Consider the following 27,973-nt stretch of genomic DNA (forward strand, 5'->3'; position numbering starts at 1 on the left):
TAATTTTTACTTCCGGCACCAGCTGTGGGCGGGACTGTGATGCTCTATAGGCCAATAGCGATTAAGAGTATGGCTCGCCTTTAGGCGGAACAGCCAGTTTTCGCTAAACCTTTTGGCACGCCCCCTACCTTTCTTTCAACCAATGAGAAACATTTTGACACGCCCACCTTTTGGCACGCCCATTGCTCCAGGCTGCAGTTACCCCTACTTGGATGCGGGTGAAGTTTTGGCCAGTCCATGTGTATGTGGAACACAGTTAAATTAGTTTTGTATTCTTGATGTATTCTATCAGAAAGAGGAACCTTAAAAAGATACTTTATCAGCTTCAATTTGAAGAAGTCCAAATAACTACTGTTTATGTGAAATTTGATTTACAATTTTAAGTTTTTTTCCTAAGAGTTAAAGTATTTACAACAGAAAGTTGTTAATTTAAAAAATGTTATACTGAAGAAATTATGACCCCAAATACTGAATTGCCACTTTAGTGTCACTTCCATGGTTTCTAACATTATTAGCTGATTGTGTAATGGCCAGACATCAGTATTTCAGTTTAGAATTAATTTTGAGTGCATGTCCCACATTAAGAGTTAAATGTATTATTAAGTGTATTTCCCACATTATTTGAGTTGAAAAATAGTGAAAAATGTGAGCGTATTTCACAAATTATGAGTTGGAAAATATTGAAATTTTGAGTGCATTTCCCACATTATTTGAGTTGAAAAACAGTGAAAATTTTAGTGAAAAATTTGAATGTATTTCCCACATTATATGAGTTGAGAAATAGTGAAAAATTTGAGTGTATTTCCCACATTATATGAGTTGAGAAATAGTGAAAATTTTGAGTGTATTACTCCTTAATTATAATTTGAGAAATATCAATATTTATAAGATAACATTGAGATAATTTAAGGCAATGTAATTGTAATTTTTATTTTATGTAAACCTAAAACATTTAAAAACATCACTTAAATGTTTTTGTGTAATCTGTTACAAAATATTTTTTTGAGTTCTGTGAACTTATTAGGGTTTACAGTGTAGCACATGACTCACATTGAACAATAGCAACAGACATTTTGATGACCTTTCTGATGATGATGAATACTGTGGAGAGTGTCTTATAAAGACAGGAGCTGGAAAACCATAGACAAGTCCTCCAACTCATACGACCGTATAGGTCGTTTGTCACTCTCCTCAAATACGACCCATACGAGCGTTCTCTAAATAAGCGCCCCTATTGGCAACAGGAGATATGATACATAAACTTTCGCCTAAATGCATTGTGGGTTTATTTTAATATGTTTGCTATTTGCGTTTTGAATTGTTTGTGTTTTAAACTCTCCCAGATGTTCGAAATGTTTTGCTAAAAAGATATGGATTTTAGTTGACTTCGAGACATGTGCAGGTAAGGTTTCCACCCGACTCATAAAGTAGTCGATCGTTTATGAATAATATGAGTTTTTATTTTCAAATCGATACTGGACGCTGTTTGTCCTATTCAACCAGTTTGACGTTCAAATCATTCAATCGAAGTCTGCAGCTTTATAAAGTTAGTTTTCATTGTGATATTCATTTGACATTCGCCTGCGGTGGAAAGAGGTCATGTAAAAGTCGCGCATTTACCATGTTTTTACCATAGTAACATGTCGCTGAACCATGTCATGTGTAATAAGACCTCAGTAACCACAACACATGGCATGTATCTCCCGTCGTAACTGTAGGTTTACTTATGTTATCATGCTTTTTACCACAGTAACTGTGTTTATTGTGTACTCTTTAGTTAAGTAACACATCAAACACAATGCCATGCCTTTAATACATTTTTTATGTAATTGTAATTCAGTGTTTTTTTTTGTCTTTTCTGTTTTTCAGTTTCTTCATATCTCATACATCTCCAGCTCCTACAACAACATTCCGTGTCCAGCAGCTCTTTATGAAGCTCTCTCTCTCTCTCTTTCTCTCTCTCTCTCTCATTTTTCTTTCCTATTTTTCTGAACTGTAATTCATAATTCAGACACATATTTTTCTTTCTTCCTTTCTCTTGTTCATCAATGCATATTGTCAAAGCTCAGAATCAGATTTGGATCAGTTCTTGTATTAACGGGGAACTTGAACTTGAAGCTCAATGCTGAATTTGAAGAAGTTATCAGGAAAGCTGAAGTCCTTCAAAGGTTCAACACTTCACAGGTAATGTTGAAGACATTTAGTTATAACTGATTCACTTTAATTAATGTATCCTTACTTTATGTGTTAATAACATTCCTTATAGTCCTTCCTTTCAAATATTTTGTTCACAGATCATTTCTAAAACACGGTCTCAACATGTATGTATTAAAACAACAACAACTTTTAACTTTTTCTTTATTTCAACTGAAAAGGAAGACCAAAGGGCCTGTCAAACTCTTGTCAAAGCCATCTTGTTTGTGGAGAAGGATGAATTTGACCATCTTGTGTGTTTAAGGAGAAGACCAAAAGCTGCTAAGGCAAACATTTCCAGTGGTACGTCTGTTTCGGTCTGAGCACCTTGACAGAACTTTACTGCAATTACATTTTGCACCGAATTTGATGTTTTTTTGTTTGTTTGTTTTTTACTTTTTTACATACCCCATGACCCCATCAGTACAAGCCCTGTGCTACGTCAAAGTATTACTAATTCAAACAATTTTAGCAAACTGATATGATGTTGTACTAGAGGACTCTCCAGCTTTTCCTCCTGCTGTCATTGACCATCGCCTCAGCTCTCATGCAGACTGTGCCCATTGTAAGAAGTCAGAGCGTTTATATCCTAAAGTTTATACTGAGTCCACTGTATCCTTTATTAGCACAATCTTAACCCGTTCTAACAGTACATGATATCTGTCCACACCTCACAGTCTGCCTTTATTTCCATGTTGACTTTAATTGAACACATCTGTCTAAAAGCAAGTCTGGAAATGCTGTTTAACTTGTCATGTGACACATCAGATATTCAGTTAATTTGGCCAAATTAGATCATTTAAGGCTGTTCACACCAACAATAGTAACTACAATAACTATTTTAGCATGCACACCAACATCAACCAATGATAAAGTTATGTTTAATTTGTATACACGCTTATTGTCTGCCACTTTAAATGATCAAGCTTTTTAAAGGTGCATTTTGATTGGCTGTTTAATGTTCATCAGCTGGAAAAATATATTCCACTGATGTTGTTCCTCTCATTAAATGTTAAATAATTGCGGTATAGACTCATCCTTGGTATGAAGATGTCTTTAAACTGTTTGCAAAAATCCTGCTAGCATGTTATCATGTAGAAAATAATTGAGGATAATATAGCTGTATAGATAGACATATTTTGTTTTACAGCTGAAGAGCAAAAACACAAAGAACATCAGTCCTGTTGTGGATGAGGAATGAACATGGCTCCATTGTGTCTAAACAGAAAAGACTGAAAAGCTGCTCATTCCCATTGCTATGTCTTTATTCAATCAATGCATTAATACAGCATTTGATGTTGATCTCTATTCGAGTCAGCAATTATCATTTTTCACATATACATCTTTATATAAGTCCTAGAAAGAACAAATCATTAGTGCATCATTTACTGGAGTTTGGGCAGAAAATGACTGAATATGGTGAGTACCGACACCTGCACCTGGATTCACCAAAACTATTTTTCTTATGGACTTAAAGTTTTTGATTTTTTGAAGGAGGATGAAGTCAGTTGATGGAGAAATTAAGATAAATTATGGTGAATATTCTGTACTAGGGATGGTTTTTGGTAGATACACCATTTAATATTGTAAACAACACAGATAATCACCATGATTGTTTTGATTAAGACATGAACATTTAGTCATATTAATTAAATACAGTTAGATGAAAAGCAGGCAGAAAGCTGCATTAGAAGAGATTGCATAGACTTCATGCACAACTGAAGGTGATGAATCACATCACAGGTGATGTGGCACAGATCCGGGCCACACATGACTTTTCCCCTGGCCCAAGTACCGCAAAGAATGATGGCCTGGAAGTGGCCCAGAACTGGATTAAAGACACATGGGCCATAACCAGCCCGAATCTCAACCAGTTAATCAGCCTTAGCTGGCCCTGATCTGGGCCAAAACAGGTTTTATTATTGGTGCCAGCCTTAAGTAAACCAGAATCCCCAAATCTGAGCCACACCTGAGACTTATATAGCCCAGACCCAATTTTAATATTTCATATTATTACCTTGTATATTACTATGATCGTAATTATACATTTTGTGACATGCTTTATGTACACACAATCTAAACTGAAAAAAAAACAATAAGTAAGTTTACTTAATTTTTATTTGCCCATTTTTATTTGCACAAGCATTTTTCAAGTAAATTTAACACATTTGGAAATTATAAATCTAAAAAAATGTATGTGTACAAAGTGTTTGTAAAGTCCTTTTTATATGTACTAATTATCACAGAACCACTCTCTCTTACAATCATTTTACTATAATCACTTCAACTAATAACACAACACCTATTTCATCAGAGATTAGACACCGTACAGTTCAACAACTGATGATTATCATCACATATATATAAAGTATAACATTTACATTTAATCATTTAGCAGACGCTTTTATCCAAAGCGACTTACAAATGAGAACAATAGAAGCAGTCAGGTCAACAAGAGAACAACAACAGTATACAAGTGCCATGACAAGTCTCAGTTAGTCTAGTATAGAACGCATAGGTTTTTTTTTTTTTTTTTTTTTTAATAAAATTAAAAGACAATAAAAGGAAAAGTGCTAGTGTTAGTTGGTTAAGTGCAGGCGAAAAAGATGAGTCTTTAGCCGTTTCTTGAAAATGAGTAAAGACTCAGCTGTACGAATTGAGATTGGGAGGTCATTCCACCAGCTGGGCACAGTCCAGGAAAAGGTCCGTGAGAGTGATTTTGAACTTCTTTGGGATGGTACCACAAGGCGTCGATCACTTGCAGAGCGCAAACTTCTGGAGGGCACATAAGATTTAACCAATGAGTTTAGGTAAGTTGGTGCCGTGCCAGTGGTCGTCTTGTAGGCTAGCATCAGTACCTTGAATTTGATGCGAGCAGCTACTGGTAGCCAGTGTAACCTGATGAGGAGAGGAGTAACGTGAGCTTTTTTTGGCTCATTGAAGACAACCCTCGCTGCTGCATTCTGGATCAATTGCAGAGGCTTGACAGTACATGCAGGAAGGCCCGCCAGGAGAGCATTACAATAGTCCAGTCTGGAGAGAACAAGAGCTTGGACAAGAAGTTGGGTTGCTTGCTCTGACAGGAAGGGTCTAATCTTCCTAATGTTGTATAACAACTTACACCTAGGTACAGGTTAACACCTGATGATATTCTTTCTGGGCTTTCGAGTTACAAATGTGTTTTAGAGACACATGGTTATAACAGCCAGAGAAAGGACTAAGACAGAAGTCAAGGGTCAAGAGCCCAACTAAAGCAAACACTGATCTCTAACATGGTTACTTCAATTGAAACAATAAATCAACATCTAAACCTTAGTTAATTCTCAATAAGATCTTCTGTAGACTCAATGATTATTTTGGTCTAAATGAGTCCATTCCACCAAACTACTGTTATAAGCATGAGCCCCGTCAGACTGGTCGTGGGGGAGGTGTTGCAACAATATATAGTGATATTCTCAATGTTACACAGTAAAAAGGATACAGGTTAAACTCATTCAAAATACTTCTGCTTAATGTTACACTGTCAGACATGCAAAATAAATCTAATGTATCTCTTGCTCTGGCTACTGTGTATTGACCACCAGGGCCGTATACAGAATTCCTAAAAGAATTAGCAGATTTCCTCTCAGACCTTATGGTTACAGTTGATAAAGTGCTAATCATGGGAGATTTTAATATTCACGTTGATAATTCAAATGATGCATTAGGACTTGAGTTTACTGACCTAATAAACTCTTTTGGAGACAAGCAAAATGTCACCGGGCCAAATGTCAAAAAAAAACAAAATGTCATAGAAAATAACCAAAACAATCCAAGGTTTTTATTTAGCACCTGTACCCATTAAATTACTGAAAGAGTTACTTCTCAATATCATTAACTCGTCGTTATCTTTAGGTCACGTCCCAAAACCATTCAAGCTGGTGGTTATTAAGCCTCTTATTAAGAAACCAAAACTAGATCCTAGTGAACTGGCAAATTATAGGCCTATTTCAAATCTTCCATTTATGTTTTTTTAGAACATTTTTTAGAAAAAGTAGTGTGCTCAATTGAGCTCCTTCCTGCAAAAAATTATATGTATGAAGAATTTCAGTCAGGTTTCAGGCCCCACCAGAGCACAGAAACTGCACTTGTTAAAATTACAAATGACCTGTGTGGCGGTGGAGGCGTGGTTTAGCGAGGTCTGCGACGGGAGAGAGAGCGAAGAGACGAGCGGTGGTAAGTGGTTCAAGTGAGAAACAAGTGTAATGGGGTTATAGAGATGTGTGGTTACTGATTTTGACTACGCCACTCCAAGTTTGTTTGGGTAGGAGTCCCCAAGTCAATAAAGGGATTTCCCGCGAGGCTATCCAATTAAATGAATAACTTAAGGCAACACTGCTATAAAAATAAATACATCGCTTTTATTAAATACATGGATTCTGGTTTCATTCGATTTCTTTCACAAGCTAGCCACGTTTAGTGATACAGGGTGGCAATAGAAGAGACTATGTGGGGTAACAATACTTCAAAAAAGAAAATACACACAACAAATGAATAAATACAATACACAACCCAAAAAAAGAAATTACAAACTTTCTACACCGCACACTGCGTGCACAAATACACACCAAACTTTCATCACCACACGGGTGTATAAATCGAAATGAGTATCTTCCCCCACTAGTTACTCTGTTGGGAGCTGTTGGAAATGACCTAGCTTGGAGTTCACCAAATAAACCAAAAAGAAAATACAACAAATTAATTTTTTGGGCCAACAAACAAACAAAATAAACCGATTACAATACCATAATCCTATTAAGAAACTGAAAAATAAAGGTAGGGAAAAACAGTGGTCATTTGCACTGGATGGATCGAATTCTATAAAGAAAAAAAAAAAACAATAAAGCAAAAACACATTCTTATCAAAGCATACAAGTATTATCTCTAGACATAACATCAGTTCCTACTAAAAACCATAGCCCGTACAAAGTAAAATTACAATGTCAATCAATGTTAAAATATACTAGCTATTCCAGAATTACATGAATAATTAGATACCTTATTTCAGAAGACACTGGAAGTACAACTGTCGTTAATGTCCACTGCTCATCTGGTTCAGCATAGCCAATGTGAGGGCTTTTAAGAAAACTTCTCTAAGAAGTATTTATTTGTTTTAATACATACAAAAAGGTTTTTCACAGCTCATTTCGAACAATAAAATAACCTATTTTGATAAAGGACAAACACTCACGTGCAGTGTACTGCAATGATAACCCAGTGTCCACAACTCATCCAGTCAAACCTTCTCACCATTAAGGTATTTAAACCACATGCCTAAACAAAACAACTTCATAGACACAATGAATGGATTAAACACCCCTGGCCCAATTAAAGCAACACTGATACTCAAAATCGCTGGCTCTTGGCCAACACATCAAAACCATCATAAAGCATCACCAGTGAGCATTAAAATACTATTCTTAAGACCATAATCTCTTAAATAAACCTACCAGAGCTTGTTCTTCCAGCGACCGACCATGCCAAACAATTCAAGCACTGCAGCCATTCCACCCAAAAGGAAGTGACATATTTAAAGGGAAATTACACCCTCTACTGATACCCTCAGTAGCGCCCTCTACTGACCTGGCTACACAAGTAACACCTGGTTCTCGTTATAGTGATTGGCGTGGGGAAACGCTATTTAAGCCGCCCGAGGATCAGCAGAGAGAGAGAGACCTGAGGACTCGGGGAAGGACGCAGCAGCAGCAGCGCTGAAAGTGAATCTTTAGTGACGAGTGAACGAGCATGAACTGGAGTGTTTATGTCACGCACGTTACGCGAATTGTACAAATTATTGACCATTAAAGCGGTACATACCCGCGTCTATCACCCACAAACGGACGGTCTGGTCGAACGCTTTAATCGCACCTTGAAAACGATGATTCGTAAATTCGTAAAAAAAGAGGACGCGAAAAATTGGGATAGATGGCTGGAACCCCTCTTATTCGCTGTGCGCGAGGTCCCCCAAGCCTCCATGGGGTTTTCCCCCTTCGAGCTTCTTTACGGACGCCAGCCCCAAGGGGTGTTGGACGTCCTGAAAGAAACTTGGGAGGACGGACGCTCGGAGAGTAAAAACGAAATTCAATATGTCATGGACCTGAGGGCAAAACTCCATACACTGGGGCGGTTCTCTATGGAGAATTTGCTTCAGGCCCAGGACAGACAGAGCCAGTCGTATAACAGGGGAACTAAGCTACGAGAATTGCACCGAGAGATAAAGTGCTCGTGTTACTACCCACCTCTAGCTCCAAATTATTAGCGAAGTGGCAAGGACCCTTTGAGGTCACACAGCGGATAGGAGATCTCAATTATGAGGTAGTACGAACGGATAGAGGCAACGCTCGGCAAATTAACCACCTCAACCTCCTCAAAAAATGTAGTGCGGGGGGGTCAGTGCTGTTAGCGACGGCAGTAAGCGGAGAGGATGATCTTGGGCCAGAAGCGATTATCAAAGGAAAATCCCTCGCCCTGGCCCCAGGGGGGTGGGGTGGGGGGGGTCACTTCTCGCACTCTCAGCTCACTGACATCGGGCGGTTGCAGTTCGAACCTGCCGACGTGTTTTCACCTCTGCCGGGTCGTACTAATCTGATTCAGCACCATATTGAGACAAAGCCGGGCGTGGTCCAGCGAGGTCTGCGACGGGAGAGAGAGCGAAGAGACGAGCGGTGGTAAGTGGTTCAAGTGAGAAACAAGTAACACCTGGTTCTCGTTATAGTGATTGGTGTGGGGAAACGCTATCTAAGCCGCCCGAGGATCGGCAGAGAGAGACAGACCTGAGGACTCGGGGAAGGACGCAGCAGCAGCGCTGAAAGTGAATCCTTAGTGACGAGTGAACGAACGTGAATGGGAGTGTTTATGCGCATGTGGCGCGACTTTGTTTTCTGTTTTGTTTCGTTTTTAAAATAATAAAATCTTCAGCCTCAGCAAGCCGACCCTGGTCTCCTTCCTTCACCCACAAAGAGAACGTGAACTGTATTACAACCTGCTTCTTGCGTCAGATCAAGGCTGCATCTCATTGCTAGTTTTACTTGATATTAGTGCTGCGTTCGACACCATAGATCATGACATACTCATAGATACAGTAGTTTAGAAAACTATACAGGTATTCAAGGGCAGGCTCTAAGATGGTTTAGATCCTACCTGTCCGATCGCTACCATTTTGTTCATTTAAATGGGGAGGCATCTCATTTATCACCAGTAAAATATGGAGTTCCACAAGGATCTGTCCTATGTCCCCTTCTATTTTCAATATACATGTTGCCCCTTGGTAATATTATTAGAAAATACGGAATTAGCTTCCACTGTTATGTGTGTTAAAAATGTAAAAGATTGGATGACCAATAATTTTCTCCAATTAAATTCGTATAAGACCAAAAAAAACAGTACACAGAATCTTGTAGATTACAATTTGCAAATGTAGCCAAATAAATTTTACTTTGTTGGAACAGCAGCTATGCTAATGATGTCTCTATTTGTTTCTATGTTTTGACACAAGATTTACATACCGTGGTATTTAGGATTCCCACAAGCTCCAGTCTGGATCCAGAACACCTGAGAAGAGATGATGCTGACCCTCAGAGGACCCCAGATGATACTAAACCTGAATCAACAAACAGAACTAACAAATATGACTGCATCATATAATAATTGCTGTTAATAGTGTTCATCGTCTGGCTGACTACGTCTTGTATTAATTTTTCTGAAAAATCCTGTCATACGTGCACAAGCTGACATTCACCACTTATAAGCTACTACTAAATATTGTAGAAATGTAATTTTCTGTAAAGTTGCTTTGTAACGATTTGAATTGTAAAAAGCACTATACAAATAAACTTGAATTTAATTGAATTGAATAGACGTCTGACAGAAATAAAGTCGGTCTGGTTATTAATAAGTGGAGCTCGTGATGCTGTTTGTGGGGTTGTTTAATCAGATCTTGAGAGATTTCATGTATTTTATTTCAGTTGATTTCATCTAAGACTGTGTCTGAAGTCAGTTGTAGTAGTTCTTGTGTTTCTCTTTTCTTCAGTGATTCTGTTTGTTAACAGCAGCTGTTCATCACTAATGCTCAATCAGCACTTAGTTAATCACTTAATTACTTGAATGCAAAGTTTTAAAACTTACATGGTTTAAATCAAGGCAATCTGTTTACTCAAACGGTATGAGTTAAGTTACTTGTCGGGTTTTACAGTGTAATTTCTTTTGTCTGTTTTCTTAATTGCAGAATATTTATCACGTGCATCCAGTCCTTCGTGCTGTCTTTGCTGTAAACTGGTTAAAAGGGACAGAAGTGAGAGACATATTTACCCTCATTTGATAAAACTGTTTTGAAAAATATAATTTTACATTTAGAAATTTCTAGAATCTCTGTTTCAGGTTTTTTATTAGTGTAAAAACCTTTCTTTAAGTCCATAAAAACCAAAAACTTTAAGTCCATAAGAAAAATAGTTTTGGTGAATCCAGGTGCAGGTGTCAGTACTCACCATATTCAGTCATTTTCTGCCCAAACTCCAGAAATGATGCACTAATGATTTGTCCATTTTAGGACTTATATAAAGATGTATATGTGAAAAATTATAATTGCTGACTTGAACAAAGATCAACATCAAATGCTGTATTAATGCATTGATTGAATAAAGACATAGCAATGGGAATGAGCACCTTTTCAATAGAGCCATGTTCATTCCTCATCCACAACAGGACTGATGTTCTTTGAGTTTTTGCTCTTCAGCTGTAAAACAAAATATGCAGCTATATTATTCTCAATTATTTTCTACATGATAACATGCTAGCAGGATTGTTGCAAGCAGTTTAAAGACCTCTTCATACAGTACCAAGGATGAGTCTATACCGCAATTATTTAACATTTAATAAGAGGAACAACATCAGTGGAATATATTTTTCAGCTGATGAACATTAAACAGACAAACAACAACGTCGCTGCAGCGTGTATAATAATAAACATAACTTTATCATTGGTTGATGTTGGTGTGGATGCTAAAATAGTTATTGTAGTTACTATTCTTGGTGTGGACAGCCTTAAATGATCTAATTTGGCCAAATTAACTGACGATCTGATGTGTCACATGACAAGTTAAACAGCATTTCCAGACTTGCTTTTAGACAGATGTGTTCAATTAAAGTCAACATGGAAATAAAGGCAGACTGTGAGGTGTGGACAGATATCATGTACTGTTAGAACGGGTTAAGATTGTGCTAATAAAGGATACAGTGGACTCAGTATAAACTTTAGGATATAAACGCTCTGACTTCTTACAATGGGCACAGTCTGCATGAGAGCTGAGGCGATGGTCAATGACAGCAGGAGGAAAAGCTGGAGAGTCCTCTAGTACAACATCATATCAGTTTGCTAAAATTGTTTGAATTAGTAATACTTTGACGTAGCACAGGGCTTGTACTGATGGGGTCGTGGGGCATGTAAAAAAGTAGAAGAGAGAGAGAGAGAGAGAGCTTCATAAAGAGCTGGACGCTGAATATTGTTGTAGGAGCAGGAGATGTATGAGATATGAAGAAACTGCACAACAGAAGAAAAAAAACACTGAATTACAATTACATTACAAAAAGGTATTAAATACATGGCATTGTGGTTAATGTGTTTTAACTACAAATACCACAGTTTATCATGGTAAAAATAAGTGTTGTGGTCACTGGGATTTTTACATTCGTTGCAATTACCACACATTCGTTCACTGCCATTCCCATCAGATTTGTAAAGAAAACGTCAAACTGCACTTTCTTTGACATTAATTGCAGACAATCAGAATAATACCTTAAAAAAAAATAAACCATATAATAAAATAGTTTACACACTTGGACAACGCTCGGTAAAATGTTGGGTTACGCCTGCTTTTAGTGGGTGGTAACGATGGTAACGACAGTCAAAGGTCATTTGATGATGACACACCCAACAAACGAGACTGTCGTAATAAAGCCGCTAGAGGGCGCTTGATTTTAAAGCGTAACAATAGATCATAATACACTGCTTTCACAAATGACCTATGTGGTCGTTTTTAAGAGGAGGACAGTCTCATTTATTTATTTATTTATTTATTCATTTTTGAAAATTTTTGTTTGAAGAAACCATTATGGTGAATAGTATTTAATTTAGTTTTATTACTTTAAAACCACTTTTGCATTGACAAAACAGAACAGCTGAAATGGTCTGTGATTATGGCATTCAAATGCTTGTTGCATGCTGGTTTAAAATACAGTTTAAATCATGTCTCAAAGCAATTACAGCAGCACTGAAGTTTACTGAACTGTAAAAATTGATTTTTAACTAAACAAAATCAGCTATGATAGAAACAACAATAACGCATTAACACTGCCACAAACAGAATATCTGAAATGGCATTTTGTGTTCAACATTTTCCAATGGAAATGTTCCAGAAAAAAATATACCATTACTATAATAAATGTTCTTCTACTCACTGGTGACAGACACATCATATCTCTTGATTGTGGTCTGTTCGCTATTGATGATTTGTAGTTTATACTGTCCAGAGTCTGTGGTTTCCATGTTTCTAATGGTCAGGGTTCCAGTCGTGTTGTTCAGTTCTGGTGTTTGTGATGGTCAGAGATCCAGTCTGATTCAGCTGCAGTCGATCTTTGAATCTCTCATCAGCATCATTTAATGAGCTCTCATTAGTCCCTACATATAGTTTAGCCAGGAGGATGCCTTTATCTCCAAACCTCCACACAATCAGATCATCTGAGTGTATTTCAGCATCAGTTTGTAAAGTGACAGGATCTCCCTCCATCACTGACACTGACTTTACTCCATCCGTCTCACCAACTGCACCTGGAAAAGAAATCACTCTGATGTTTTACGTACAGTATAATACATGTACGTTTCACCAATTTAGTGATATATTGTGGTGTATTGTAAAAGTAGAATGATATAATTATCACAGTGCTAATCCAAACAAGATCATTATTACATTGAAAGACTTGATACTCACCAAAGACAGTAACACTAAATCTCTTGGTCTTTTCTCTAGAGATGGTTAGTTTATATTGTCCAGAGTGTCTGAATCTGGTGTTTCTGATGGTGAGAGAGCCTCATCAGTGGCAAAAAATGAAGTAAAATAGTTCTTTCACGTTTATTTGAGATATGAATAAAGTCCAAACATCAGTATTTCAGGTAGTTTGGTGTAGCCTATAGAGTAACGGAATCCCCCTCCATCTCTTCTATTTCTGCGCAAGGTAAACCTAGAGATCAGTTTTACAGGTCAGATTGTAACAGAGATGTCAATAATGTCGTCTAAATTATACAATTCAAATAAAATAAATAAATGAACCAATTCCAGAAATATAGGAATTTCACCAATTAAGTGTGCTTTTATTGGATGTTTTACTTTCCATCGGTTTTCGATGGCAAATGATTAAAATGATATATAAGACTCATATATATATATATATATATATATATATATATAATAAATGTTACGATTGTAAGACGCGTCTGGGTTTTTTTTTTTCCTCTGGTGTCATTTTCCGTGAATTTCACTCAGAGCTCAGTATTATTATGCTACTGCAGTGTCTAAAAATTAAACCAAAGAACAGAAATCCATCACTTATGAGAAAGAGCGATGACATGTTCTGCGCGTTGTTGTGGAGGTGTGGAAAACTGAATGAATGAAAATGATCTCTGCAGATTTAGATTATTTCGTTACGCTGAATCTGTGTTGTTCGTGAACAGCGGTGTGCACCGCTCTCAGTCAAACGCCGATCGGTCTGCTCAGCGCCGCATCGATCCTTTGATGCGAGTCACTTCCACCACACTGTCAACCACAATCAGTGAAAGCTTTGCTTTATGAACACATAAGCATTTTCAAATAGCCTGATTACAATGAGGTGACATTATGTCAATAGCCTGCATGGCTTTAGCATTGCGCATCCTCATATTGCCGATCAAGTTTTTAAGAATCGACTTCTCGGACCCAGCATGCTTATAATAAATAAATAAATAAATAAATAAATAAATCCGTTTTAATTGAAGGCGACAAGAAGGGACCATTAGGTCCCATTAAAACAATCATAAATCCATTACAAATTTTGGCCACGGTTTCTTTTTTATTCCAATTCGCACACAATTTGATATTCTTAAATAGTTTTAAATTGACAGATTTATATATAAGCGGTAAGAAAACGAATGCACTGTAACATCCGATGCTGTAGTGGGACCGCCTACTGGCGACACAAATATGGGAATTGGCGACATGCAACCACAACATGCAACTCAGCTTGAGTTGTAAACGGGACGGTATTTAGTCATTAAATAGGTGGGCAAACGGCCAGAGAATATGGTTTATCCGTTTGTTTTGTTCTCGCTGGGCTTGTGGAGTCTGGTTGGTAAGTTATAAATGTGTTTTCATTGCTTCACGTTCAGTAATTTAAGTTAAGAGTAAGCTTCAGGTTGAAATCAAACAGGATTTACAACCGTGTCGTTTCAATGTTATTCCAGCAACAACAACAACAACAACAAAAGTTTCTCAGTCAATCACTTTGACTTTTTTTGTTTGTTTTGTTTTAACAAAAGTAATGCTAGTTATACTTTTGAAGGAGTTCTACAAAATGTACCAAATTTATTATTATTATTATTATTATTATTTTTAAACACTCTCCATTAACACAAATAGACATCAGTGTTATAATATTCAACATGGTTCAGTAATGCTTATAGTTAATTTAGGCGTGTACCAATTATTTTTTTTCTGTATAGAATTAAATTTTTCCACAAGCGAACAGCTTTAGTTAGGACAACAATAAGAGTAAAGCCTTCTGATCCTAAGATCATGTTTCATGTTTCACTTCTGTTTACTCCCCATAATGAGTGTGGAAGTAACAACACAAAGGAGGAACAATCAGTTCAGTAATGCTCATCTGTGTTTTCCCATTTTACTCAGCACGTGCAGAGATTTTCTCCTATTATATTCAACAGTGGCATATATATTTCTATGAAAAAACATGTTCCTGTTTGTTCTGCAGGTGTGTCTGGCGTTGATACAGATGGAATAAAGTCAGTATCAGTGATGAAGGGAGATCCTGTCACTCTAAACCCTGATTTTACTGAAATACAGAAATATCTGTTAATACAGTGGAAGTTCAGAAGCACTCGAATAGCTGAAGTCAACAGACTCGCTCAGACAAACTCAACATATGATGGTCCTGATGAGAGATTCAGAGGAAGACTGAAACTGGATCAGACCGGATCTCTGACCATCACAAACACCAGCACCACAGACTCTGGACTCTATCAACTAACAGTTGTCAAAAAAGAGACCATTTACATCAATTTCAATGTTACAGTCTATGGTAAGAGAATCACAGAAAAGTTTGCTCCTCATTTATATTATTTCTTTGTCATTGCAATATTTTAAAATGATTATTTTCTATTTATTTTGGTATTCTTTATGATACTGATGGCTTTAATTCCCATTGATCCATTGAACACAGTTAAGAATGTGGAAGTTAAAGGAATAGTGCACCTAAAATGAAAATTATGTTCTTCTAACTATATAGTAGTTTTTTTTCTTGTGTGCAGTGTTGTTACATATAACTTTTATGTAATTTAATTAAATTTAAATGTATGCATTTAGCAGACGCTTAAAAGCGACTTGAACCCCCAACATTGCGCTTGCTCACGCAATGCTCTACCGCTTGAGCTACAGGAAAACTATAAAATATAAAATAAAATAAATGTAACTGTAATCTATTACAGTAACAGATTTTGTTTTAAAATTAAATTTTCATTTCCGAAAATGTTAACAATAACAAACGGTGTTACATCTAAATATTTTCAGCAAAAAGCTAGGATATGTTTAATAATGCTAATTTGTTGCTCTGCCTGTTATTGAAGTGCACAATGCCTCTTGCCTTTTAAAGGCCCTTTTGTTAAAGCAATGCTATTCTGCTGCTTCTGCTTGTTTCTCGTGTTTGAATTGGCAGACACCACGCCACATTGCTGCTGAAAGCTTCAGGCCACAATCTGCCTGGTTTTAATGTTTGCAAATGATTAACAGTGGAAAACATTCATTAGAAAAGTAATCAAATGTAATCAGCTGCATCAATAAAGCAATGCAGTGCTTACTCAAATTATGTAATTCTCAAAAGGGTAACTTTTGATTTTTTAAGTGAACTTCCTTTAAAGCAGTCAGGTCCAAGATGAGTGTTCTGTGTGTTTTGTTTCACTTCCGCTTTCTCATAAAAGCGCTTAAGTACTGTAACACCAACTCACATTGAACTCTTGTATTTAATCTTCGGTCTCAATTTAAAGTCTTGTTTTGATTTGTCATTCAACATTCCTATTAGGAAAATACAGATTTAAATAGGATTTTGGTCATTATTAACCAACAAAATGATCACATTTTGTAACATGATTCTGTTTCCTTTAGACTTGACAGAAGAAGAGAACTCAATATTAGTGATTGAGGGAGATTCTGTCACCCTAAACCCGGAGGTTACTGGAGCACAGAGATATTTGTTGATACAGTGGATGTATAGAAGCACTCGAATAGCTGAAGTCAACAGACTCACAAAAACCAGCTTTACATTCGATGCTGACGGGAGATTCAGAGGAAGACTGAAGCTGGATCCGACCGGATCTCTGACCATCACAAACACCAGCACCACAGACTCTGGACTCTATCAGCTAGCAATCGTCAACAAAGAAACCAGTTACATGGATTATAAAGTTATTGTCTACCGTGAGAATTTACAGCACTATTAGCCCTTCAGTTGAATTATAAATGCATCATCACATTTTAAAATGGTCCTTTTTCTATTTTCAAAATCTCCTAAATGAACATTTTAGAATATTGCTTCCTTTAATACCAATATTCTTCATTGTCAGGAAGGTCACCGAGCACAAACTTCGTGACGTCCAGCGATGCGGTGATCACTTCAACCCTAAACCAGACCGAGAATGCTAATATTACTGAAACCTATAAGATGAGCTCAGGTAAGCCACTGGGTTTTTATGGGGAACGTTTACTTAAATCTTCTCCCGTGATTTTGCAGGAATCGTAAAACGGATAGTAGACAAGTTACAGAAATGAATCACTGGTCTCATGCTGCTCTAGAGAACATTATCATTAGGAGAGAGGATCACATTCTTTAGGGAGCTGTAGAAATGATCTTGAACTGCATATATCAGCCATGCAATCCTGCTAATGTTATTTGGCCAAGCAATGAAAGAATGCAGAATGCAAACATTCACAGATTGAAGCTTGTGGATTCACGGCCTTCCCAACAAACCACAAACTCCATGCCTTGTCTGTTTGAATTCTAAATAAATGCACCGTTGTGATGCACTGTCCTTTATTTCTCAGAGCACTGTTGTGGTTCTACTGAAGCTGTGATCCGATCGCTCCTCTCTGTTCTGGTGGCTGTGGCTGCTGTTGCTGTGCTGGTTTATGACATCAGATCAACAAGAAGTGAGCTGAACATAACAGAAGAGACCGAAGATCTCTATGAGACCTACGGAGAAAAATCAGACGACAAGTGTGAACTGAGCAGAGGGTTTGGTTCCCAATATGTCCAGATGTGAAGCAAAACACGCATTAATGCTCTGCACCTTTACTGTTCCTTACACGGCTGTTTAATAACTTCATTTTTGCACTAGTTGACCGTTTATTGATTGTATCTGCATAGGATTTGACTTTGACCAATCTATTAAATACACGGCTGTAAATATAATTACTGTAACAGAATAATTGAGCAACACAACTGGTGGCATAGAAGAATTCTTTTTTGAAGATGTGGTGGGGCTCAACTGATTTTTACATAAAAGATTTTACCTACTCATAAATATAAAACACTGTTTGTCTTTATAAAGATGATTTGGACTTTATCAAGCAGATATACATTCTTCTGCCTGTCAAAAGGTGCAGATGTAAGCAGATGTTTATTTTATCTTCTCAGTCTTCAGTCAGACTTCATCTGACCATCACAAATACACCAAAGCAAATAGAAAATGACTGCTTAACAGCATTGTCCTGTGACAATAACAACAGTGAGACAGTGTTTGACTTCAGACAACATGAAGAATAACAGAAAAAGAATCAGTAATTCATCAGTTAGCTGCAGGTCTTCTGCAGTGATGCTGGTGTTAACACACTTCTGTCATTACGTGTGTAAGCTGCTGTTAGTCGGTTAGTGGTTCATCACACAAGGCTTCATTTCAGTAAACAGGTTCATTTCTCCGTTTCATAAAAGCAGAAGCCTGTTGTTGAAGAATGATGTTGGAGATGTAACAGACAGTTTCTTCCTGCTGATTCACTCCATTAGGAACATATTCCTGCAACAGCAGTGTCACAGAAGTCACTGATTCATTCACGCGGTTTCCTGTGGAATCAGGAAGAAAATACAGAGACAATCACAGAAATTAAAGTGACAAGAATATGAATGATAAAATATGGATGCTCTAGAAAGTATTTTGACAATATGAACTGCTACAGATTTTTCTCGCCTTGAAAGCCTTGAAAAATAATAGAGAAGGATACTGAGACTTTATTCATCTTCCTGTTAACTTCAAAAGATGTGGTACATGGAGCGGGAGATGATCAGAGAACAAGGGTTTTTATCATGGACAAAAAAATAAATAAATAAAAAATACTAATCTGATTCTCATAATAGTTGTTTCTGAATTGATTTTAACGATGCAACAGTTTTCAGCTCCAAATGTCTGTCTGTGTTTTAATGCTAATCTGGAGAGTGACTAAAAATACAAGGGGGAAAAAGTGATTGAATTATTTTTTTGTCTGCCATTTCAAAATCACATAAATATGATTTATTAATTTTTTTAAACCATCTTGGCATATTCATAACCAGGAACTTTTCAATTACAGTTTTCTTTTTGACAATTTTAATGAAATATTTTTTACCATTAGAATTCAAATATTTTTCTTCATTTTATTTTGTATAATTTTTTAACAAATAGAATATTTCACTTAAAATTAGAGTGCATGAAGGCATTTAAAATATATTTTTCTCAAGTGAGAATGGCGCCATCTGGAGGCGTAAAAAAGAATTGTGTAATGTTGCGTAACCTCCTGTAGGCCTATAGCTCCGAAAGCTTTTTGATTTCCATTGTTTTTTAAACATAATTTTTAAATTTAATCAGGTTTTGCATTTCTATATATATATATATATATATATATATATATATATATATATATATATATATATATTTAGACATTCTACAGGTTTATATATTTTTGGTTCTCTGTGTGTGTCTGGCACTCTTGATATTTTAGAATGTCACCCCTTGAATTCTGCACTTTTTTTTTTTTTTTTGCACAGTGGCCAATTTGTAGTTTGTACCACCAAAACATTACTTTTAATATATATATATATATATATATATATATATATATATATATATATATATATATGAAGTAAATATATATATATATATATATATATATATATATATATATATATATATACAAAAACAAATAAATAATAATATATATATTTTTTTTTTTGTATTTCCCATTCAATCCCTAAGTCTGTATTTTTTTACATTCAAGCAGCCAAGTGTGATTTTTTTTTTACCCTTAAACATATCCGAATCATGTCCATGGTTTGTGTGTGTGTGTGTGTGTGTGTGTATGTGTATGTTAACATAACTAATGCAACAAAAGTTACCAAGTGTCATCTCATTCTGATGAAGCTACGAGTTTTAACATTTTAAAATTGTCAAAAATGACCAAAGAGGCCCAGAGGGTTAAACGTATTTGTGTCTTAAATCTTGGAAAATACACTCCTATATTCAACCTCTATAAGCACGTCAGGTCTAAAGTTCTCCCCAGTGTCCCCATGCATACCATGTGATTAGAAAACTATATAGAAGTCAAAACATCATTCAGATACACAAATATCAAGGACTGAATTTTATTACACAGTTTACATTTATACATTTATTCACTTAGCTGACGCTTTTATCCAAAGCAACTTACAATTGCCACATATGTCAGAGGTCGCACACCTCTGGAGCAACTAGGGGTTAAGTGTCTTGCTCAGGGACACATTGGTGTCTCACAGTGGATTCGAACCCGGGTCTCTCACACCAAAGACATGTGTCTTATCCACTGGGCTAGCACCACCCCTGCAAGGTATTTAAGCTTAAAGAAAAAAAAAGAATAAAAACTCAAATATAGGCTTTAAACATTCCTTTCTAGGACCTGCACAAATAAAATTAATACCATATGAGCAAGATAGGGTAGTATCTATGCTACGTAGTACTAAAAGCAACATAACTAGTTATTCTTTTAGGACATAACAATATTGTAACACATTCCTTCTAAAAGTAACTGTCCCCAACACTGATTAACAGAAACAGAATAAGAAAGTAAATAACTTCTCTATAAAGTAATGAAAATGAACACTCTCATTGTAATGTGAGTAATAACAATCTATAATTTATGCATTATTACTGTTAAGTGTTCAGACTATTTTTGCACCATGTTGATTTTAAGGAATTATTTCCATGATGTACCTTTAACCTCCATGGAATTGTTCCGTTTCACAGAAAGTTCTTTGTAGTGAAAGAAAGCTTTAAAATGTTCTTCACATTAATAAAAAAAAAGTTCTTTTAAGAACTGTGCACTGGTTTGAATAATCTAAAAATGGTTCTTCAGTGGCATCACTGTAAATAGGCCCTTTTGTTAGTGCTTGGTAATTGCAGCGTCCACATATCATGGGAAAGTGTCATGCATCTAAATTGTTAAGAGTAAAAGTTTTGGCACTGGTGGGCGTGTCTTATTTCATGAAAGGGACCATGTCTCTTCCTGCTCATTCACTCCATCCACATCGTCCGACAGCAGCATTACTGCGGTCTCTAGTTCACTCAATTGGTTTCCTGTGGAACCTGAAATCAAGGAAAGTAAAAAGAGAGAAAGAAGCAGTTTTGCTATATACTGTACACATCTACTTACAGATGATGTTACAGATACACAATCTTAAGGACGACACAAGTGTTCCAAAACACAGAAGTGTTGTACTGTATATATAGATAGTCATTATAATAAATGATGTTCTACTCACCGGTGACAGTCACGTTGATTCTCCTGAATATGGTCTTTTTAGAGTTGATGATCTGCAGTTTAAAATGTCCTGAGTCTGTATTTGTGATGTCTGTGATGGTCAGAGATGCAGTCTTCTTGCCCAACCGAAGTCTGCCTCTGAATCTCTCATTAACAGTAGTTGATTGTGAATCTTTTTTAACAATGAGAACGTTGTCAGCTCCACGCGTCCACAGTATCAGATCATCGCTCTGTATTTCAGCATTAGTTTGGAGATACACAGAATTTCCTGCCGTCACTGACACTGACTTCACTTCACGTGGCAGCAGCACACAGAAACAGAGAAATTCAGTATTAGTGTCTGAATTAATTTAGCCAGCCATTTAATTCTTAAAACAACACAAAATCAGACTAATAGGCTATAGTTGTTGTAGGAATGTTGTAGTAAATGTATCAGAATTATGATATTTTACTAAATTAAAATCATATTTTGAGTCTATTTTAGTTCCTATAAAAACAGTCTTAATTAATTCATGCAATATTATGAATATCCGCTCCTTATCGTGCACTACTCACAATGAAAAGTAACTGAAATTTAAAAGTAATTAAAGCACTTTGAGGTAAAACTAACTGTATGATCTTTTACACACAATGCCTTAATACGCACCATTGACTGTAACAAGGAATCTCTTGTATTTGGTGTTTCTGGCTGTGCTGCTGATCTTGAGTTTATAGAGTCCAGAGTGAATGGTCCTGATGTTACTGATTGTGAGATCTCCAGTCTGACCATCCAGCTTCAGTTTGCCCCTGAATCTCCCATCAGCACCCTCCTGTTTCTTTGTAGTCCCTCTTTCGATTTCAGCAATGAGATTGTCTTCAGTTTCATAGCACCACTGTATCGTAACATCTCCCAGTGATCCAGTAAAACCAGTGTGAAGAGTGAGAGATTCTCCCTCCATCACTGTCTCTATCTTCTCTTCAACTGTCACAGAAATGCATCGAAATATGAGTGTTTAGGTGAAGATCTCAGTTACCGTACATTCATACAGTCACACTATAAAGTCCATATGACTCATGCTATATTTCAAGTGAGAAATGTAAAACGGTTCACAGCATGTCAACGCTTGTAGCAATTCAACACTGGCACTGAATCAACAATTTTAGTCCGTTGTAATTATGATATGATTCCAGGAGACTCCGTTTGACATGCTGTATACAGCATGAATTGCTTAGAGAACATCATATAAATATATATATATATATATATATATATATATATATATATATATATATATGATTTTAATTAATTGCTTTAGATTAATAAACTTTAATTTAACTATTAAAAAGGATTGGAGAAAAATTTAAATGGAAAATTAAATAAATAAATTAAATTATTATTATTTTTTTTAAATTAAGTACTAAATTAACTTTTGTTCAGTATCCATTTTAAAAACTAACGGTTAATTAATCGGTATCGGCCAGTGTGGTCCAACCTAGCTTTCAGTATTGGCAAAATCCAATATTGGTCGACCTCTAATGTGCATTTATTTAAGTGACAAATTTAATGGCGAAAAACTTATTGGATGCCATATTTGCAAGACACTTAGACCAGGGATGATGGATTAAACTGATTCTGTGCTGACAAGAATATCAAAAATCTCACTAATCTGAAATTTACTTCGGAGCATGAACATCCTAGACTAGTCAGTGGTTCGAATTGAAATGAAATGGTAAAACAAAGTACTCAAATTAAATACTATACTGTACACAGTTTAAAGAAAATCCTGGCACGTATGGAGGAAATGTTTAAATATGTTATACTTACCCATTTGTCCTTTTAATTTAGTAATCCTGCGGCGATAGTAAATCACACAGGGAATCAGGATCAGCAGAACAGAAATAATAACACCAAAAACTATTCCTGCTATATCACTGGATGAAAGACCAGCATCTGGGACAGGTATGAAGAGAGACACCGAAAGTGTCAGTCAATGTGATCATCTCAAATTGTTTCAGATATATGCTTAAAATGCCATATATTGATTTCAATGAAAGAGTTACTCACCTCTGACAGAAACCAGGAATCTGTGTAAGCTCTCACTGCCTTTGATCTGTAGTTCATAAAGTCCAGAGTCTGTGGTTCTGGTGTTCTTGATGGTCAAAGATCCAGTCCGATCATTCAACTGCAGCCGATCTTTGAATCCCTCATCAGCATCATTTAATGAGCTCTCATTGGTCTCAATGTCAATTTTAGCTAGAAGATTGCCTTTATCTCCAAACCTCCAGAGCATCAGAGCATCTTGGTGTATTTCAGAATCAGCACGTAGAGTGACAGGATCCCCCTTCATCACTGACAATGACACTGACTTGACTCCATCCGTCTCACCAACCACAGCTGGGAAATCAGCAGAACAATAATAAAATGTAGAGTTTTACAATGTATCAGAATTGAAATTCTGAAAGAACGTTAGACCCATCATGAAGACCTGCTTGTATGGTGCAAATTCAGTAAATGTTCACTCAATAAATGCTTGTTAAACACAGACATGTGTCAGTTATTCAAGTGTATGGTTTGAAATCATCCAGACCGACCGATCAAATTATTACTAACCCTGTTTAAATATGACCAGTTTGAAACATAAAAAATAAAAACACTCAGGGTTTAGGAACTGGATCATTGTTACAATGGAAGACTTACCTAAGACAGTAACATTAAATATCTTTATTGTAATTATTTCTCTAGAGATTGTTAGTTTATATTGTCCTGAGTGTCTCTTTCTGGTGTTTCTGATGGTGAGAGAGCCAGTCTTTTGATCCACCTGCAATCTGCCTTTGAATCGCTCATCATCGGTGACCATAAATGAGGTCAAGTCATCCTTTCTTCGGATTTGGTATATGAAAGTGTCTTTAGGTCCAAACATCCATATTATTGTATCATCGTTGAGTATTTCGGAAAGATCAGAATGTAGAGTGACAGCATCCCCCTCTGTCACTGACATGGACTCGGTTTTACTTGTCTCTCCACCTGGCACACCTAGAAAACAAACAGAAACAAGTTTAATGATACAACACTATGCCTACGGCAAACAGATTCAACTGAAATCATTGGGTGAGCTGCTAAATACGTGATTAGCCTACTTTTTAGACTGTTAAGGGAGAAACTGTGAAAATTAAAACAACACAAGCTATGTATTAAAACAAGATAAATGTATGAAGCACGATGAATAAGTGATTAACACTTGTTTGCCATAAGAATAAGAAGAATGTAAGCAATTAGGCCTATTAAACATTTAGGCAAGCAGAGGTTTTTACCAAACTGGATTCTACAGATGAAGATGAACTGTTTACTTTGAAAACAGGCAACAGTCTATGAAAAACCAAAATAATATGAATACAAAAATTCATCAGGCTTTTTGCCTATCGACAGCTATTAAATTTGATTTCACATGGGCCTTGTTATATCTAGAAGTCTTAGTTACCAAAATTATCAGGGAAAAACGCTTTCCTGATGTCAAGAATGAAGTTAAACTGCACTGATTCTTGAGACATGGGATAAAACATGCCCAGCAATTGTAACTGCTATTAGGTTTAAGAATAAAAATATTTTCCATTGTAAATGTTATGGGGGATTAATAATAGAATGTATTTGACACATCATTAAAAAATTAATGATGGAAAAAATCTTGTTTTATCAAAAGCAACACTTCTGATATCTCATATAAAAACAAGGTTGTTTTTTCAGTGACACATGCACGTTTCATACGGTTCCAAAGTTGTGTCCTCACTTTTAGTCAACACAGACATTCAATGTAATAAAATCAGGGAATATAAGGGGCAGCTGTCCCACTTAAGGACCCCCTTGCCACAATCCCCCTCTGCAGAGTATACACCAGGCTCAGACAGGATCTGGTCAGACTTATAGTTTTAAATATTTTAAATCCTATATTTGTCACAACCATGTTGTGTCAACACCACCTTCCAATTTCTGAGAAAATTATTTGAAATATTTACATAATTGTATTCTCCTGAAGCATGTTCCATAATTAGCATATAGCATTAAAAAAAAAAAAAAAAGATAGCTGTACATGAACTCCATGTGTTTTGTGAAAGAAATGCCAAATTTGTCAACACCGTCAGATGTAACCATTATAAGATGTTGTGTTCCAATGGTAGGGGCATATCAAAATATGACTCTTGATTAAAAGCTTTATAATTAGGGCTGGGCGATATATCGAACGATATGATCATGCGCATCTAATCAGTAAAGCTGCTTCCGTGATCACCGCTAAAATCGCCAACACATAATTGGAGTGGCATTTATAAGACAGCAGAGGTGGGACTTTCAAGTCACAAGCAAGTCTTCAAGTCATATCCAAGTCCTCCAAGGGTTAAAGCTAATGAGATAATTAAGTGACTAATTAAATGATGATTGTACATTAGTGATGAACTTCTGCTGTTAACCATCAACATCACTGAAGTAAAGCGAAACACAAGAACTACAACTGAATTTAGCCACAGCCTTCAACTGAAAAAACAAAAAACAAACAAAAAAAAAAACACTATGCCACCATAATTGTGGTCAGGGTTTGCTTTAGGTAGTGTCTTGACCCTTTTACTAATTCAAAGCAATTTGATTCAAAACAATTTCAATATTGTTTTTGCAACAAACATGTATGCATTGCTGAATCAAACCTTGTAGTAACAGATGATCTTATGCTTTTTCTGCTTATAACTCATGTTGACTTGGACATCGTGAGATAGTCTTCTTTGGATTGTTGACTGACATTCAGCTTTTACCAGAGTTGGGACTTTCAAATCATATCCCAAGTCCTCAAAGGGTTAAAGTTAATGAGATAATTAAGTGACTAATTAAATGATGATTGTGCATTAATGATGAACACCTGCTGTTCTTGAGAATTACAGAGGATCAGATGTTGATGTTCTATTGGTTAAAGTGATGCAACCATAATGGAGATCAGTGTTTGCTTTAGTGGGGCTCTTGACCCTTGACTGTCATGTTAAATCTCTTTATGTAGCATTGCATGTGGTGCTGTAAAGCAGAGAGAAGACATTAATCTGTATGTGATAGGTGGTCAGATTACAATCAAATTAACTCTATTTAAGTTTAACATAATCAACCCAGTAAAACTACACTATGGAGAAAAAAAATTATGTGAATTTTAAATCTACTAAGAGCATACAAAATTAGAAAAACTGTATTCTGTAGACACACACAGAGATCAAGAACCAGCATATGACTCTCAACAGTGGTGAGAATCAACAAAATGTTGCATGCTGGGTAAAACCTTAGTAAAAACTCCAGTCATGCACTGCAGTATGAAAAATTGTCACCACTGTTGAGGATCGTGTGATAAGTGTGTTTGTCTAAAAACCTAAACTGATTGTCTCCTTTTGTGTCTTTCAACATTGAAGCATTGTGATTTTTTTTTTATTACTTCAGTTCAGTAATAGTGTCAGTCTACTATCCAAAGATAAACACAATTTCATGATGTTCAGTCATCATGAGTTATAAGCAGAAAAAGCATAAGGTCATCTGTTACTGCAAGGTTCGACTCGGCAATGCATACATGTTTGTTGTGAAAACAATATTGCAATTGTTTTGAATCAAGTTGGTTTAAATTAGTAAAAGGGTCAAGACACTACTTAAAGCAAACCTTGACCACAATTATGGTGGCATAGTGTTTTTTTTTCTTTTACTTTTTTTTTCATTTGAAGGCTGTGGCTAAATTCAGTTGTAGTTCTTGTGTTTCTCTTTACTTCAGTGATGTTGATTGTTAACAGCAGGTGTTCATCACTAATGCACAATCATCATTTAATTAGTCACTTAATTATCTCTTTAGCTTTAACCCTTTGAGGACTTGAATATGACTTGAACCCCCGGTTTCACAGACAAGGCTTAAGCCTAGTCCTAGACTAAAATGTAAGTTTTAGCTGTTTCAACTGAAATAAACTAGCATTGACTGATCTGAAAATATATCAGTGCCTTTGTTTTGTCTCAAGATAAACCCCAGTAATGTTTTTTTTTTTTTTTTTTCGAAGCATGTTTATAAAAATGACTTAAATGTCCTAATTGAACTATGGCCTAATCCTGGCTTAGTCTAAACCCTGTCTATGAAACCGGGCCGAAGACTTTCTTGTGACTTGAAAGTCCCACCTCTGATAGACAGAGCCGTAGATCGCTGACAAGCCACGCCATATCGCGTTCATTATCGAAGGCGATTCATCTGCGATAATGAACGCGATATGGCGTGGCTTGTCAGCGATCTACGGCTCTGTCTATTAAATGCCACTCCAAAGCAGCTGATGGAGATTTTAGCGGTGATCACGGAAGCAGCTTTACTGATTAGATGCGCATGATCATATCGTTTGATATATCGCCCAGCCCTATTTATAAATAATAACATATTCACTGTTTGTTGTGTTTTATGCTTTAATACACAAACCGAAAGCGAAAGTAGCTAATCAAATGTCCAAAATACTTACTCGCCATTAGAAATAGAAAGACCAGTAACATTTTGAAGCGCTGTGAACAATCCGAATTGAATGATGATCACTGAGTTGGATGTTGTTGCATTGCGTTTGTCGTCACGTCACATCGAAGCACACAGACTGCTGAACTCAAAACAGCCAGTGTTGGGGAGTAACTAGTTACACGTAACGGCGTTACGTAA

At 36.2% G+C, this 27,973-nt stretch overlaps 4 protein-coding genes across 4 annotated transcripts in view; 2 read left to right on the forward strand and 2 right to left on the reverse strand.

Annotated features, from left to right (window-relative positions):
* LOC132160299 (SLAM family member 9-like) overlaps window positions 1-27,973 on the forward strand; it is a 211,660-nt gene that overhangs the window by 12,092 nt on the left and 171,595 nt on the right. The gene's annotated exons all lie outside the window — the stretch shown is intronic.
* LOC132159353 (uncharacterized) lies at window positions 15,085-17,981 on the forward strand. The gene is made up of 5 exons (XM_059568863.1): window positions 15,085-15,127; window positions 15,244-15,570; window positions 16,650-16,961; window positions 17,108-17,215; window positions 17,586-17,981. The coding sequence occupies exons 1-5, from the start codon at window positions 15,085-15,087 to the stop codon at window positions 17,801-17,803; spliced, it is 1,008 nt and encodes a 335-aa protein (XP_059424846.1). The 3' UTR covers window positions 17,804-17,981.
* On the reverse strand, window positions 20,376-22,477 carry LOC132160323 (uncharacterized). Its single transcript, XM_059570092.1, has 3 exons — window positions 21,949-22,477; window positions 21,304-21,594; window positions 20,376-21,127 (listed from the first exon to the last, which is right to left on the reverse strand). The coding sequence occupies exons 1-3, from the start codon at window positions 22,238-22,240 to the stop codon at window positions 21,024-21,026; spliced, it is 687 nt and encodes a 228-aa protein (XP_059426075.1). The 5' UTR covers window positions 22,241-22,477; the 3' UTR covers window positions 20,376-21,023.
* On the reverse strand, window positions 22,931-27,924 carry LOC132160296 (uncharacterized). Its single transcript, XM_059570056.1, has 4 exons — window positions 27,786-27,924; window positions 23,980-24,315; window positions 23,347-23,676; window positions 22,931-23,232 (listed from the first exon to the last, which is right to left on the reverse strand). The coding sequence occupies exons 1-4, from the start codon at window positions 27,814-27,816 to the stop codon at window positions 23,054-23,056; spliced, it is 876 nt and encodes a 291-aa protein (XP_059426039.1). The 5' UTR covers window positions 27,817-27,924; the 3' UTR covers window positions 22,931-23,053.

This window comes from Carassius carassius, chromosome 16, assembly GCF_963082965.1.
Source record: "Carassius carassius chromosome 16, fCarCar2.1, whole genome shotgun sequence".
Classification (NCBI taxonomy): Eukaryota; Metazoa; Chordata; class Actinopteri; order Cypriniformes; family Cyprinidae; genus Carassius; species Carassius carassius.